Below are 17,414 nucleotides of genomic sequence, written 5' to 3' on the forward strand. Positions count from 1 at the left end.
GTCGACCCATGTTCCTATCATCACCTACTGTATGGTCACAAGCTGTGGGTAGTGACCGAAAGAATGAGATCAAAAATACAAGTGGATCAAATGAGTTTCCTCTACAGGGTGGTTCGCCCTTAGAGATCAGGTAAGAAGCTGAGTCACCTGAGAGGGCCTCAGTGTGAAGCCACTGCTCCTTTACATTAAGGGGGGGCCAGATAAGGTGACTTAGGCATCTGAATGCCTCCTGAATGTTTCCCTGGTGACATGTTTCAGGCACAATCCCACAATGGAGGAGACCTTGGGGAAGGCTCAGGACTCCCTGGAAGGGACTATATGTCGACTGACCTGGAAATGCCTCGGTATCCCCCAGGTTGATTTAGAAGAACTGGCCAGGGTGAGGGAAGTCTGGTCTTTGCTGCCTAGATAGCTGCCCCTGCTACCTGACCCCAGGAGAAAGACGGATGGATGGATACTTGGAAACTATTTGCACAAGAATGATGGGTCTTAAGCATCAGCACTGCACTTTTGACATGCTGTATGTTGTCTTATTTCAATTGAACATGTGGTTTAGATTAATGGTAAATGACTGCATTTTGTCTGCGATGGACTGGCGAGCTGTCCAGGGTGTACCCTGCCTGTCGCCCAAAGCCAGCTGGGATAGGCTCCAGCTTCCCCGCGATCCGGAATTGGATTAAGCGGTTCAGAAAATGAATGAATGAATGAATGACTGCATTTTGTTTTTATTTATATATTACAAAGCTTTTTAACTTTTTCAAGACAGAATTGAATTTGGTGGCCAAAGCAAATATTACAACCCAAACACATAATAGTTACTCTGAGTGAGACAGTTGTACTGCAAAAGGTTGGCTTTGAGTGATGTTAGGGGAATAGGCCAATCCCCGTTGATAATACATGATTTCACAGATGTTTAAAGCAATTTCTCTCAACTGAAGCTTATTATTAGATGATATTCATCACATCTACTTGGGTTAGTGCTGTACATATTCATTTGGGTTAGTTCTGAAATGTATACAAGGGGACTAAGGGTGTGTGTGTAACTGGCGTGAGGCTAACATGCCATAATGTTTGGGTTTCATGGATCATGTCCTAACATGTCAATACCTTCCTGCAAGACACAGAGGTTGTACAATAATAAGGCCAAGGAACAAAATTTCTGTGCAAACTTTTAGAGCATCAGTCAAAGTTAAATGTGGATCTAAACTGCTGTGTATCCTGAATAATTTCATTATTCCTAAAACTAAACTACTTAGAATTCTGTATAAGATACTTTGTAACCATGTATATCACACAAGTACTGTACACATACAAAACATGATTCTGCAGGAGGCAATGGTCAGGTGAACATGACAAGTGGTTTGTTGAGGGAAAACTTCCTGTAAGTACAGTGAATCAAATCATGCACTATTACCTGCAGTTACAAAGGCACCTGCTGTATCTCACTTCCACATTGCGTCAAATTTCCTCTAACACAAGAGATAAGCACAGTAAGAAGAGCACATGGAGGATCTAATGTATTGGAAATCCTAGAACTTTTCTGTATTGCCCACTTGCCCAACCTGCTAATGACAAACTGTAGCTGACGTCACTTATTCTATTTGGCAATGACTGAACCTACTGCAAATCTTATTTTGCTTTCTGAATTTTTTTCAACTTTCCATTTACTTCTAAAATGAGGGGAAGCGGCACCCATTTGTGCATGATGAGTGGTGAGGTGAAAAACATAAAGAGTGATGAATGGCTTGGAAAAGAAACAGAGCGGTTTGGAAAATAAAGAACAATTGTGACTTTAATTGTTTGTGGGCAACATTTTCATTTCAGCAAGCTGCGTGTCAGGAATAACACACACACACACACACACACACACACACACACACACACACGCACAAACACTCGCTCACACACTTGCATACACACAGATAAACAGTTGTGAGAATGAATATGCATTCAGAAATACACATGTGCTTACACATGCATTATTAATTGCCACTTGTACGCTGCCATGACTAATAATGACCCCTGTTTTGTCTTTCAGGTGTCAAATAAATCACTTTGACACCTGACTCCCTTGTTTTCAGATAAGTAGCGGTCACTGTAAGGACTTCCCACTTGTGGTCTTGGTACCTTATTTGGACTACAGCTCCACCTAAGACACTTCATGAGTCTTTTTTTTTTTTTTTTTTTTTTTTTTCTTTACAATTTAAAAACGTTATTTCCAAAGACTATGTCCCGACATCAGCAGCAAGAACTTCTACCCAAGATTCATATACCTTGATTTCATCTTGAAGAATTATCTCAGCCCACGTCCTCTAATCCCCCTGACTTAAGATGCAGTTAGAGTAAACAGTACCATGCGCAATCCTCATCGTCTTTTCTTTTAAATAAACTCTCCTCCACACTTCGGAGCTCCATCGTTTGGAGCTCTGAGCCCAGACTGCTGAGACATCTGACTGACAGTCTGCAACTCTGGTAGCTATTCCTAAAGTTGGTTTCCACTGGTGTTTACTGCAGTTTGGGACCACCAGGAGTTGGATTAGGAGGAGGGCCACCACCTTGGACCAGTCTTCTCAGACTATAGGAGAGACACGACAGTTGTGGTTAGTGCTTCTGCAAGACAAAAAGCAAGCATAATAAAAGGTCTACACACACCGACAACAACTATGAGCTCACATGTGGACGTATGTGTATCTAGTATTGAAAAAATATGTCCCGTGATGAAAACACACAGAAAAAAACACACTGTATTCACATTGCAGCTATATTTAAATCATCATCATGAATATTCAAATCGTCCTTAAAAAAATCTCTCAAAGTATCTTGAATTTGTAAAAAGCTCACAGCAGAAGTCCATGTGTTTATGTGATGAAGTAAAAAATAAACTAAAAACATCCAAACACTGAGTTTAAAGTTCTTGTGCAGACAATTGACAACAGATGGCAGCACATGCACTAAGAGCTAACAGCATCGCTCCACACTATCCACAATGCAGCATTAGCTGGATAGTTGGCAGGTAATAAGTACACAATCTGGCCACTGGCTGCAGTGTAATGCATCTCAACATTAAAGCCAGTAATTTTGTGCTTTCAGGGCAGCAGAAGATGCCTACATAGTTTCCATGACTTCCTGTTCAAGATTATTTTAAGTATATATTTTTTTAAATTGCTGTTTTAAAATGATAAGATTAGATTTGAAAAGTTTTTTTCTCTGATTTGTACAGTAATTCTAAAAGATTTTTAAAAAACTTAAAAAAAACTGGCTTCATGCTTAAAAAAAACTTGCTTTACTTCACTACCCCTCTCTGGTTCTGGGTGTTATTTATACATTTATTCATTTTCTAGTCCAATTCAGGGTAATGCAGAAGCTGGAGCCTATCCCAGCAATAAGCAGGTTATACCCTGGACATGTTTCCAGTCCATTACAGGCTTCTGGGTGTTATATTTGATGAAAAATCAATAGGTTCTGTGTCAGAGCATTTTTGTGGAAAATTCTATAAAATAAATAAGAAAGCATCTGAGCTCACTGACTTTGCATTACTGAGATATTGTCATTACTGATTAATTTTCCTTATAAAAGGGCATCTGGTTAGTACTGTAACACCTGTAAATTATGTATATCACACATATAGGCACTGAGTCTTTTCAAACTACTTTATGCATGAAGACAGCTCCCAATTTTGTCCGTTGGTGCTACTGACCTAATACGAGAGCCTCAATGATGGGGATAAAATATGAATATACTTTTGAAATAGGATTTTATTTAGAGCCTTCATCTGAACATGATCCATTTGGAAAGCTATATGATCACTCCCCCGGTATTTTCCGGGGTTTAATGGCATCTTTTCCTTCCATGCAGCATGGGCAAAATAAGGGTGGGGCAAAAGGAAGTGGACATGGTCGCTGTAGACTGTGGCAACATTGTGCCAAAAGATGGCACTATACTCACATTTCTTTGACGTTATCAACTTGGGCCTGGATTTTTGCAACGATGCTGTCAACTTCTTCCTGTATTGTGACATTTAAAACAACAACTTATGTTTGTGCTTATGGAAATTAGGGATCAGTTAATGAATATTTGAAAATAAATATTACCTGATGTCGTTTATAGAAAAGTGGTAGAGAGAAGACAGCAATCACACCTGGATGGAAAATGGAGAGGATAAAGAGTAGATGTGTGAACAAAAATGCCTTCTGATGAACTCTAAATGTACAGTGATGACATGTTTCTTACTAATGATAAGCAGAGTAAGGCCATTGCACAGGTCTCCCAGGTACGTCACGAGGTACATCAGAAACAGAAGCTAAGAGGAAGAAAAACAGAAACAGTTGCTGAGTGAGTTTACCTTCCATCAAAGATGTGTGCAGACGTGAAATTCATTTAGAAAGCAGCATTTCTTATTCCCCTCCATTGTATTATGTTGATCCTCTGATGCAGAGCTTGACATATGATCCACACTGACATCATTTCCCCCTGATGAAGAGGAGAAGCTGCAAATACAAAATTCCCAATATGGATCTGTGTGTTTAAGCTTATATCTGCCAGTGTCTCAGTCACTGGGAATGAGATCCAGTTGCCCTGATATGGGACACCCCTGTCTGACATGGAAAGAAACTCTAGCTCATCCTGGTCTCTGTGTATGGACTCCGGTGAGTCATTTCACATACCGGCCAGGTCAGAGTTGATACTCAGAGGTCCTGGGATTAAGCTCCTCAGTCAGCCCACACTGATTTGCATTTACTGCAGATGTCTTCATTCTGTCTGCTGTTATTTACTAAAGGTCTGTAATTACATTATGGATGAATGGAAAATAAAAAGAATGATACTGGCAGATGTTATTATTATTATTATTATTATTATTATTATTATTAATAGAGCTCCGCAAGATTATTTCAATGCCAGCTATGGAATTTCCTTACTATAGCCGTGAAAGTTGACATTGAGGTCTAGTAAATGTGTCTTTAATTGCTTCTATCCTAATATAGTGCCAAACACACGTCAACTATATATAATTGTCTATATAAATATCATCATCCCCTCATCTACAACAATTATACCATGTTCCATACTTTCCCAATGTTTTCATTGATCTTGGCAGATATTTAGTTTTTGATCATTTGGACTCATTGACATTTGAGCCGATATAGAGACGTACTTGTGTCTTATTTAAGAAACCATCAACATGTGGAAATGTGGGCCCAGTTTAGGATTATCTGATCGTCTGACAGTCGATGGTTTCCATCTCCATTTATGTGTGAATCCTATGTGACATCACCCCTCACAGACAGTGAGGGTCCATTGGATCATCAAGAAACATCAAGAAAAAAACATTAATTCAATTCAGCCCCACAAGGGCTGCAGCCCTGCATGCTTTCAATGTATCCCTGCTCCAACCCACCTGGCCCAAAATATTGAATCATTGTGCAGAACTTCTTAGGCTGTTGTCAATGATCAGGTTGAGTTGGAAAGATTTGTTCCATTTGTTGAGATAATTCAGCACTGAATAAGCTGTGCACAAGCACAAGATGATATTGTGAGATAAATCATTTCTTGTATTTTAACAAAGGAACATTTGCATTTGAAGGAAGGGAAAAATAAATGCACTGCTTCTGGGACTACATGGCAACACCTGTGTAAAACTAGATAGTCTGACTAGCACTTTACTGTTGTCTGTTTGTTTTCCTGCTTGTGTTGTTCTCATTCTCAGATGTAAATCACTTTGGAGAAAATAATCTGATCTTTAAATGAACCATTGTCTGCTTCCAAGGACAGTATGGTTAGTTTGGAGAAGTGTGAACATTCACTTGCACCCTGGTATGGAACAAAGAAGTGAACTAGCAACTTACAAGTCACCAAAACATGTTTTAATATGTTGGGGAGGATAAAATTAGAGCACAGCAAGATCCAGCAAGACAAGAGTTAATCATTGTATGGTATCTAGGTGACCAAGTGCACAAATAATCAGTTTGGCACATAAGTTTAACTTCACTGGTGAGAGGAGTTGAGATATATGCATTAAAGTTGTGTCACACCCATGTCTAAAACTAGTTGAGTCCAATATTTCACTGCATGCAGAGTAGAGTTACATTACTCTATAAACTCATCCTTTTTATCCCTCTGTATTCTGCCTGACATTTATTTTAGATGATACTGCATTCAATGTTAATTTAGATATTATAACTCTCTTCTTCTTGTATTGGTTTGCCAGTAACGTCCGGTTTAATAGTTAATTTTCTCAGATGTAATAAAAAATAATAATGCTCTACTGGTACTTTGTTAAATGCTTTATATCCTGACATGGAAATCTGACTTCTGATCAATGTTTTTAATTTTCTTTTTAGCAGCCAGAAATTAGAAATTCAGATTTCCCATCAGTCATTGAATGTACCATCTGTACAGCACTGCTAACTGCTACTTCACAAAATATCAGTGACGTTATCAATGCTTGCCACTAAAAACATGCAAAACTGAGGAATTGGGCTACAGTGAAGTCTGTGTGAGGCGACAGAAGAAGTAAGATGTGAGCTGCTGACTCAACACAAGGACTATAACTAAAATAGGGATCCACAGCCAAACAGCTGTCAAAGGTTGAACTTAGATGTCAAACAAAGCAGACTTTAAAGAAGAGAGGAGTGGAGTAGAGTTGTTGGTCACTTCTTACATCTAACATAGAGTCTTCATAGAGGTGTAAAATAATGCAGAAAAAAAGAGCTGCTGGAGGATCTCTCTTATTTTGATTAAAGCCGGTGACAGATATTTTCATTAACATAGGATATTGTGTCCTAAGCAAAAAAAAAGTGGAATATGTCATTATTAATGTAAAGTTTGTAAAGTTAGAATAGGAATGTGAACAGATTATTAAAAAAATAGCTCATCAGTAATTATATGATGACGGTTCTTGGAAGATTTATTCTATGTTTCGGTTTTGGTACAAACAGAGGCATAAATCGGTGATGGATGAACAGAAAAATCTTTCTTAGACTGTTTGTCTTAATTCAGTTCAAACTGAAACTGGAAGATTGTTTTCAAAATGATTGACAAATATACGTTACTGGAACTGACAGCTGCCATCTTTGCTATTGCTCTTATTTAGAAGGAGAGTTTAGTTGCGAGCTGGCATAACGAGAGCAAGGGTCTGCATTGTAATGCTGCCATCTCGAATCACAGAGGAAGCTGGAACGATTGCAGGGGGAGGAGGGCATGACAGATGATGAAGAAAAAGGAAAGAATGTAGAGATGGACTGATGTCTGGCTTAATGAGCAGGAAAGGTTGTGGAAAAGGCAAAGTAAATCTTTGAGGATGGGTCATCGTTACTAACAAACATGCACACTTAGCTTGCACGCTGAGCTTACCTTAAGGGATTCGAAAAGGTTTGCAATAAAAAACAGCCTTTTCAGAGCATCAACTGCAGACAGAGTCATAACAATGACTTTCTGCATGTAGAGGTCGGCATGCTCTCCACTGAAACTGATGTCCGGGTCCAAATATGACCTGAAAGAAAGAAACATGAAAAAAAAAAACCATCTAAGAAGAGGCAAAATGCTGAAACTGTATCAGAAACAGAAAGATTTACAACTTTTATAATGCTTTTATTTTCGCTACAGTTTTACCGTCTTAAACATTTGTGATACCAAACACTGATTAAGATGAATTTTCGTGTTCTTTCACGTCAGAATATAAAACACTTGTGAGTGTCCTGCTTGCAAAAGTCTGAGCCATTTCAATTGGTATACATAAAACATTTACTGTTTACACAACATTTCAGCCATAGAAAGATATAAATTGTGTCTATAACTGAATAGGTTTTCTATTCATTAAAAATGAGAGAAAAACAAAAATGAAATATGTAAATAAGTAAAAAAAAAAAAAAAAAAGTAACTTACTTAAACGGATGTACTCCATCACCCCAGCTGAGGAGATAGAGGAACTGGTAGTAGATGCGCACTGAGATGGTGAAGCACATGACAGCCAGGGAGACAGTGGAGACCACAGTGATGATGCTGAGCTGGAACAGGGAGAGCAAGCCCACCACCAAACCTGTGAGAACCATGCCGGTTCGCTCTGTGTCCTTCCAGTAGATCAGGTCCATCACTGAGAGAAGAGGCAAAAGAAAAGAGGTTAGAAATAATGAAAGTAGAGTGGGGACAAAACTGCAGCTGCTGACAGTGAAGTTGTCTGATATTTCATTCTTGATGACTGAGATTCAGTGAGGAAAATATTAATAAAAACTCCAGTTATTTGCTTAAATTCCTTACAGCATTGCCAAAAAATAACAAAAAGCACCGGCAAGAAAAATCACACAAAGTCCTCAGTCCTTTTTGTTGGGATGTACAGAGAGGCCGAGAGAGAGGCAAACTCTGACACTCGGACCGGATGGGGAAGAAAAGCCAGAGTGGTGGAAGACATGAGGGAAAAAAATTAAAGAAGGAATTTCCAGTCTAAACCATGACAGAACACGCAGCAGAGACACGTCAGGCTCTGGCTTCTGCTTTGGCTAAATTTAGCCCTCGGATGAGAGAGGGAAGCAAGCAGAGGAGGAGAATTTAAATGCAGCCTTTTGACAGCACCTGCTGTCAGACGTCAGGCCGTCAGCAGCCATTTCTCCACGCCCCAGCGGATTCCCTCCTTGTCACCCAGCAACAGCTGCCATGGAGACTGAGGGTTCTCTTGAATCACATTTTTACTACAGTTGACAACCTAAATAAAAAGCTGGTTTGTTATGTAACAGCAAATCTTCAAATTTCGCTGCAAAATAAAAAAAAAAAACAAAACAAAATAAAACACATAATTCATCATAAAAGTAGTGTTTCAGAGCTGTGTCATCATGGGGTGAGCTGATCAGGACATAGCTGTCAGGCAGATGTAGGTCTTTGTACTTGCGATTCAGTGAAATGCTAAGCCTCAGTATTAGAATACAGGGAAGCCTCTTTAAGGAAGCGCACTGACAGCAGGTGGGTTATTTATAAACATCACCACACACAATTAATACCTATGATATCCCTGCACACACCTGTCCAGTAAAACTCAGCACATAGAAACTCAGGAAGCTAAGATAACGGTGCAAGAGCAGCAGTAATAATCAATATGATTATTTGTAAAGCATCTTGTTCACAAACACTGTTTACACAAACAGCAAAACTGTACTTAAAGGCACAGACACTGTAACAATCTATGACACTATCTACAGACTGCATATACACAACAGCAGAGGAAGTAGAGAAGAGTGAGAGGCATGCAGAATGTGATTCATTATGGAGATAGCAAAACAGTTCTTTTCTTTTTGGTGATCATAGTGCAGCTAGAGACAGAAGACACATTTTAACTTATTATGAAGATGTAAACATGACAGAACAGCCAGCCTGCAAAAAAAAACAAAAACATGGCAACACCATGACCAACACCCGTTCAGACCTGGAGCAGAAGCTGGTTTTGAGCCTTTATGAAATGCATCAGAATAAGAATGTAAATCAAAACAAGGGGGGAAATTTATAATCAAAAGGCACAAATATTCACAAAATGGAAGATTTCCTCTCCAGTTACTGTGATTTCTAAAATCATTTTTGATAAATTCACTAAACTGTTATTTAATTTCTATGACAGCTTTTATTTATCTTTCCTTAATTGTGTGGCATATAGGGTTCCATCCATCCATCCATCTTCTGCCGCTTATCCGGGGTCGGGTCGCGGGGGCAGCAGCCTAAGCAGGGAAGCCCAGACTTCCCTCTCCCCAGCCACATTTGCCAACTCTGCAAATAGGGTTATTGGTTTATTTATATATTTATTGTACAGTACAAAAGGTTTGTAAGCTTAAAAAGCGCAAAGTTTATGGAAAAGTATTGAATTTTGAACTGCCTGAATCACCTCTGTGGTTGTTTCTTTTTTCTTTTTCCTTTCATTATCTTTTTTTCTTTTTTTATCTTTATGTACGTGTTGTGATTTTTAAATGCTTGATGGATGATGTTTTATTAGACCCAAAACAAAGCTGGATTTGCGGCTTTGCACTTTCCAGATTTGACTAATTTAGCTGACAAATCAGAGGAGAATTAGATCTTTTAAAAAAGGGCAATTTAAATAAAAGTATTTCAGATGAAAGGTGTGGCAGAAAGAAGTCCTGCTTTTTTTTTCTGTGGAAGATTAAAATACGTAATTGTTTAATAGACCCTCTGTTGACACATAATTTATGGAACAAAATCTCTTGATTATATATGCCTGTAAAACCTACACACGGTGTGTTGTGATCCTGTTCCCTGGTGGGCGTGTCTGGCATCCTGGCACCTGGATCAGCACCTGATCGGCATCTTGGCAATCAGCAGCAGCACTATTTAAGATCTGCCCAGCCTGCTGTTCATCGCCAGATAGTTGAACGCCTTTGGTACAACTCTCGGCCTGAAGGATTCTTCCCAGTGTGATTTCCTGATCGTTAACCCGTGTGTTTTTTTTCCCCGTCAGAGATCCTGCCTGCATGCCCGATTGCTGCCCTACCGCCTGCCTGCCTGCCTGCTCGCCCGCCTGCCTGCCTGCCCGCCTCTCTGACCGCCAGGTTTACCTCCCCGCGTGTCTGCCTGCCGACTAACCTATCTTCCGCATCCACCTGGGAAAGAAACCGAAATCAGAAGGAAGCAAATAAAGCATTGTTTGAAACTCCAAGCCGAGTCCGCATATGAATCCCCCGCACTTGACGTCAACCTAACACGGTGTGCATGCAACACGTACAAATAGCATAAGAATCAGTTCATGAAATATTGTAAATGAGCTTCATGACTTTAAGGCAATGATGTGATGGTTCCTCTTCATCTTTCTGATGCTGATAAGATCTGTCATGTCACCATATCAGTTGATAACATTGTGCCAAACTCCATAATTGTGTTAAACAGCAGCAGTGGATAGAAGCAAACAAAAAAAACATGTCTATTCTTACAAAACAGTCCGAGTTATGCTGTTTTAATTGCATCCCAGTAACAACATAGTTGTCAACTCAAGTTAATTGTAATGATTATTTCACCAGGTCTCTGCACAGCAGGAAAGCAGACAATTAGCTGCATCTTCATACACATCTCTAAAATTCCTTGTCGAGTCACAGCTCCTATGAGGAGTGTGTTAAATTAAACTCTGACAGACGAAAGTAGTTCAAGTAGTGTTTCATGTGTGGAAAAACATCCTTTAATGCGTTTATGCATGTAATCACATGGAAGAAAATGTTTACAGCAATTGATCAATTTATTATTGCAACTTCCTCGAAACATGTGTTCATAAGTCAAATTAACCCACAACTGCTGTGTGTCTGTTAATGTGACTGCCAGAAGTCACACTTGGGAACATGTTGAAAGTGATATGCATATGTACCAGGTCTACCCTAGTCCGATTCCTCTCAAAATGTTTTGGAAAAGCCCAAAGGGGATTTTCTGCACATGACAGCAACATGTACACTTTGCACTAGGTTAATTTAAAACAAGAGTGAAAATGACTCAGGAGATCCCAAAATTGTCAACATGCATGCCCCACTTGTACCATGAACTGGTATTTTCATTTAACAAACTGCAGTTTCAGCTCATTTCCATAATATGAGCACTCTCTAATGTAATAAACATTATGGGCAATATGGAACTTATTGAAATGAATTCGTTATCTATTAAGGAACTAATTAACAGCCAAGTCATTTAGTAAAGAAAGAACGTGCTTATTTGTGTCTCAACAAATATTGCTCCATTGATTTGTAAGTTGAACATCTATTTCACTTTATTCAGGTCACATTAGCGTCAAAAAAACGTCACACTGCTACAGATTGAAATGTCACTGCATGCTGCAGCTGTTCAGCCTGAAGCAGAAACTAAAATGTAAGAGAACCCAGCTGGCAACATTATTACACACCATAACTATTTACTGCTAACAGCACAGTTTACATTCATTTGAATGGCAGGTGCTCATTTGAATTAAGGTTGTTGATAGAGAGATTATCCAGATATATCTGTGCAACTTATCAGTTTAAAGTCAAACACACCTGCAGCTGATGGATGCTCCTGTCTCCGGAGACTTGGCTTGAAAATTGATCAGAGAGGCAAGAAATTTGCTACGTTCTCACCCTCAGTCACCTGACAGCTAGACCAAAGTAACAAAGCTTAGCCTGGTCCTAAACATGACGAGTTGTCTGTCTATTTGTACATTAATCCCTTTTACTCTCCACAGTTTGAACTTAAACAAAAGACAGCCAGTAGGGATCAACTATTCATCACAGCAAACACGGTTCAACTAGACAGGTGCAAAATCCTCCAGTTTTACTGGAATCCTACAGGTCTCACCTTTACTGGCCATTTTGGTTGTTGCTCCAGTGTCTCTCCTCAAGCCCTCTGTGTTTCCCCACTGAGCTCCCCTCACCCCTCTGAGCTGTTTTTGGCCGCCCACTGCTCGCTCAGCAGTCCGAAGGCCTGACAGCCCAAAATAATCTCAATAGCAGCACCGCCCACCACTCTTCACTTCACGCAAAAAGAGACAGATTTGCAAGTTAACCAACTGTTTTTCACACTTATCAGGTTTTTGTCTTGACTAAACGTTCAATCTGATTCTTAATCAATTTAGGTTTTGTGTCAGAGTTGAATTTGCGGTCACGCTTAGTGTCATTTAGTGCCTAAAATGGGAGAACAAGAATCAATTTTCTGTCAAGTTACCAAAACAAATCCACCTTGACACAACGTCTGACATGAAACAGACATGCAACTGAAAAATGGGCATTTTTCACTCTTATAACTGAACGTTTCCTGATCATTTAAGTGACTAGAAAGTCATATTTACTGGAAAAACTTTTATTCCTAAAATTTTTATTATTCATTTTGATATCTTATAGCTTCTGATGATCAATGCAGCTAAAGATGCAGTCGAGTTAGATATATGCCTCTAAAACAAGTAATAAAATAGAAAGAAAAATAAAATGCTCCAATAAATATGTGAGCTATTTATTCAGGACACTCTAAACTCTGTCATCGCCTGACCACACATTCATTATCAGTCTGGGGGTTTACAACCCCCCTGCATTCACTAAAATAAGCCTGACTTTTGCAGCCGTCCACTGAAAGTGCCACCATGCTGAATATCATTCTCCTTTTCCTTGTATCTCCCTCTCTCTCATACTGCCAACAAACTCAGAGAAATCTGCATCTAAAGAAAAGTTCAGCAGATACACACTCGACTCTTTTCAGTGTGTGTTTCTCATGGTGGCACAAGTTGATATCAACTCTGATGGAGTGCCAGTCGAAAAAGTCAGCCAAAGCCAGGAATGCTTTCTCCACAACTCGCCAATCATTCCAGAAATCTCAAGGGAGAGAGTTACTATGGAGACCCAATGAGCAAACTGGTCTTTCAGTGGTCTATTTTTGTCTGCCTCCTCTAGAAGTGCATGCCAAGAGCGAAATCTGATATGTTCTTTGATCAAAGTATTGATTTATGAGCTGAGTGGACAGATCTTTCGAAGCAATAAGACAAAGACAAAGAGATGGAAGGAGGAAGGACAGCATGTGAAGAACAAGTTTAAAGAAACAAGGTGATAATCTCATACCTGCTATGTGGCTGCATACAGTTCGGCCTTCTAGTGGGTTAAGTGATGATAACAAGTGACCGCTGACCAGCTGTTCCTGAGAGTTAAGGCCAATGGCAGACGGTGGGGAGAAAAGTGGACCTTTGGGTTGCACAGATGTGAGCAGCTTCACTAAAATGGTTTCCCTGGTGACGGGAAACTCAGGCTCAGAGGTTGGTGAGGCTGCTGCTGCTGCTGCTGGGAAATAAGGTGATGTCACTATGGTGGACTAGACAAAAAGGAAAAACAAAAAGTGCTGAACTATCAAAACAGTGCTATCTGACTTCACTTGGGGGTTTAGCTCTGCAGAACGATGTGATATAACTGAATAATGGTTTGTATAGCAAAGTGGGATATCAGCAACATGATCTGAAGAACAATAACACTTGACAATTTACATTTCCAAACAGAAAGATACTAAAATCCTTCTAAATCCTTGTTTAAAATCAGGACTTCAGATTCACTAACTTCATCATTTCTGTCTCTGAATCCCTCGGGAAAAAGGTCATAACGTGTCAGACTTTATAATCAGCTCTTTCATTCATTCATTCATTCATTCTTTCATTTTTCGAATCGCTTTGTCCAATTAAGGGTCATGGGGAAGCTGGAGCCTATCCCAGCTATCATTAGGCGAGAAACACCCTGGACAGGTCACCAGTCCATCACAGCTACAGCTACAATCAGCTCTATGAAACATAAAGATTTGAGACATACAATGACAGACACTGAGGATGCAATTAAAGCTGACAATACTGAAAAAACTAGAAAGCATGAGGTTTTATGTCCATACTGAAATATATGTAATTTATCCACCAGAGTACATATTTGTATTTATACTGAAAGTGCAAATAAGTTTCTTCCTGCTGAGACTCGACCAGCAGATAATCGAAAGAAGTTATTCTTGTATTTCTAAGAAAACAAAGTCTTTTAGTCTTAGTACATATTTCTCATTTCTTACCCTGAATCATCTGTGATGGGCTCTCTTCCTGGGTTAACTGGGTCAAGGGGGAAGGTTGGAAAGTCAGACTCATGTCCTCCTCTCTTTGTCTCTCTTCAGTTTCTGAATCCAGGATGGGAGGAGAGGGCTGAATTGTGACAGTCTCCATTTGCTCTCTCTCCCTTTGTCCCGCAAGGCTCACTGTCCTCGCCTCAGCCCTCATCTGTTCCCTCCTGTCTGATGCTTCCTCTTCTTCCTCTCGATTGAGGAAGGCTTGCGGGTCCCATTCCACATCAGGGGAGTCCAGAAGGGTTTCCAGAGTGTCCGTTCGGATCAAAGGAGTGCGACTTCCCCGAGTAACACCCCTACGGCGCTCGCGATGATGCCGTGAGGCTCCAACTGCCTCCGCCTCAGCGATGGCAATGTAAGAGAAAGTCAGCTCGAAAGAGTTCTGACGTGGGGTGCCCCAGATGGATGGGGATGAAGCAAGGCCCTCATCGTCATCTGGATCTCCATCGCCTGTCTCCTCATCATCATCTGACCACTCTCTGGCTGTTTGCAGCTCATACAGCTCTGACTCCTCGTTTCCACCTGGGTGGAGACAAAAACAAGACTAACCGTCACCACAATGCATGAAAAGATAAAGAAGAAAGCAGAAGTGTAGTTCAGAGCACTGCAGCTGTGTAACAGCTCAGTGTTTGGACAGTAATTCTGATTTGAATAGATAAGTCAGATGAAAGGAACCAGGTGTGCCATTGGACATTAGAAAGAAAAAAAGAAAGAATGCCATCAAAAAAAAGTTGTCTTCTTTGAAAAGAGGAAAATCCGCTCTCCTTTCTAAATATAAAAGCGCCTTTATTCTTATCTGTGTATCTTAATTGGTAGTTTTAGAGCAGCTATAGCTGTGCTTAGCTGAACTCACTAAATATCTCAGTGGATGGATGGAAAGAGTCCTGAGTGCTACTTACCATCAGTACATGGAGGCGTTGAGTCTGGTGTGGATGCCACAGAGCCATATTCCTCTGGAAGAAAGGGGTTTTACATTATTTTACAAGTTAACACTGATAGAATAAATATGTTAATCTTAACAGTTTTCATCATAACAATTTAGCACAGGTGTATGACTTCTATGTAACAAAATACAAGCTCCAACAAACACTATAGGGTCCTCTTAGAAGTCAGAGTTAACAGAGTTCATATTTTAAGAACTCCCACAAAACTTTCCAGCAGTTTTTCCATTTTGTTTCTTGTTACAAAGAAAAAAGAAATCATGTTCTTACAAACTAATACCTCATTACAGAAAACAGAGAACCATAAATGAATCACATTGTGTATGTTTTGGCAGCAATAAAGAGTGTTTCCTACATCAGGTAGCAAGCATAACACCAGGTATAAATCAAACAAGCAGAGAAATGACAACCTTATATTCTGTTCTGCACATGTGTGAACACCAGCAGATACTCAGCCTCTGCAATCTATTTATAGACTGGGTCAGGTAAATCAAAAATATAAAATAAAACACAACACAAACTTAACAAGTAATCCTAACATGTCTGCTTGCAAAGACCCTATGCTCACAGACAGACACACAGGTGCAAATCAATGCAAGGTGATGGCAACCAAATAAGCCTGCTACTGTACTGCAGCCCTCCATCAAGCCATGTGTTCCTTAAAGGCAGGAGCGGAGAGAGGAAGGGAGGGTGAGCTAACACGTACGATGCTCAAAGCGGCAGCAGAAAAGATGCTGAGCAGGAGGATGCATGAAAAGGATCTAATGAGATGGACTGATGCAGACCTGCAGCATACAAAATACAGATGGAAATAAAACAAATACACACTCACGGCAGTGGGAGAATCCTAAAACCTGGCCCATACTCCATCAAGGCATTGCTGGGCCCTACCAGTCTGGAAGACCCCCCTCCCCTCCCTCCTTTGCTGCCAGCTCTCACGTCCTGCGAATTTACTCTTCTTCTCCTCCTCCCTGTGTTTCTTGGTCGTCTGTTGAGCAGCTTCCTCGCTTTCCTGCCTCTGTCACTCAGCAGCCCCGCCCTGCCTCACTCTACCGTCCTCCCCTCTCCTCCCTCCCCTCTTCACGTCCTCTTGCATCGTTGTGACTGCAGCGGCAGGAGCGCACACTACAGCAAACGTAGAGAAGCACAAGTGGCTGTGTGAGGCTGTTTCCATCTTCCATTCATAGCCAGCCTACATCCATCTATCAGTGTTTATCTATCCAGCTACACTCATGATGTAGTTTGAGCTCAGTGATTTATAGAAGCAAACTTCCTCAAATGGACACAGAAATGGTCCATTTGAAGAGACATTGCAGTATAAATAATAAAAAAAAAAGGTAACCAGACATGAGATTTGTGCAGCAGTGACAAGTAGAGGGCAGCAACGCATAGCTGTAAACTGGTACCATAACAAGCTTTTAGGGTTAGAAAGGTAAAGAAAGGAGGTGCAGGAGGTTGGAAATCGTATTAATTCCAGCATACTCAAAACTCAAAATGACTTTCAACCATTTTTATAAATAAGCTGGAATTTCAAATGAACAAAACTTGTAGAAACTTTGCAGAATTGCTAAGAATCTGAGGGTTTTTAATATTCTTGTAAATAAAGAATTGTTTTGCAAGCATGAAGAACAAATCTGAATACAGTAACATTTTGGAAATAGTGCTGTCAGCAATACATTGTTTCCAGGGACCCATAAAGTGACAAACCAGAGCAGGACCTTTGGTTGTGACATGTTTTGCACCACACATTGCATCTGTCTGGCAATGAAGAGAAAGTTGAGCTGTTGGTTCTTAAATGGTATTATAGATTTGTTCAGTAGCTAATCCCTGCACTGAGGAACACATATTAACAGAAAAACCATTTCCTGAACATGCATGTGTCTCTCCATGACAGTAAATTTGGTT

General features: G+C 40.1%; 1 protein-coding gene across 1 annotated transcript; it reads right to left on the reverse strand.

Annotated features, from left to right (window-relative positions):
* Positions 1–1,774: 1,774 nt before the first annotated feature.
* Positions 1,775–16,417, reverse strand: rtn2a (reticulon 2a). Its single transcript, XM_079246333.1, has 10 exons — positions 16,342–16,417; positions 15,468–15,521; positions 14,521–15,090; positions 13,545–13,754; positions 7,882–8,089; positions 7,351–7,489; positions 4,231–4,300; positions 4,092–4,138; positions 3,946–4,004; positions 1,775–2,575 (listed from the first exon to the last, which is right to left on the reverse strand). The coding sequence occupies exons 1-10, from the start codon at positions 16,370–16,372 to the stop codon at positions 2,506–2,508; spliced, it is 1,458 nt and encodes a 485-aa protein (XP_079102459.1). The 5' UTR covers positions 16,373–16,417; the 3' UTR covers positions 1,775–2,505.
* Positions 16,418–17,414: the final 997 nt, after the last annotated feature.

Source organism: Telmatherina bonti (genome assembly GCF_933228915.1).
Source record: "Telmatherina bonti genome assembly, chromosome: 9".
Lineage (NCBI taxonomy): Eukaryota > Metazoa > Chordata > Actinopteri > Atheriniformes > Telmatherinidae > Telmatherina > Telmatherina bonti.

What these genes read in the sequence shown, in the direction of transcription:
- rtn2a (XM_079246333.1), bottom strand. Translation starts at nt 16,372, where the DNA reads ATGGGCCAGGTTTTAGGATTCTCCCACTGCC. An exon ending in GATGGAGTACATCCGTTTAA is followed by an intron (nt 7,490 to 7,881) that starts GTAAGTTACTTT and finishes TCTTTCTTTCAG; the next exon opens with GTCATATTTGGACCCGGACA. An exon ending in CCTTACTCTGCTTATCATTA is followed by an intron (nt 4,139 to 4,230) that starts GTAAGAAACATG and finishes TTTTCCATCCAG; the next exon opens with GTGTGATTGCTGTCTTCTCT.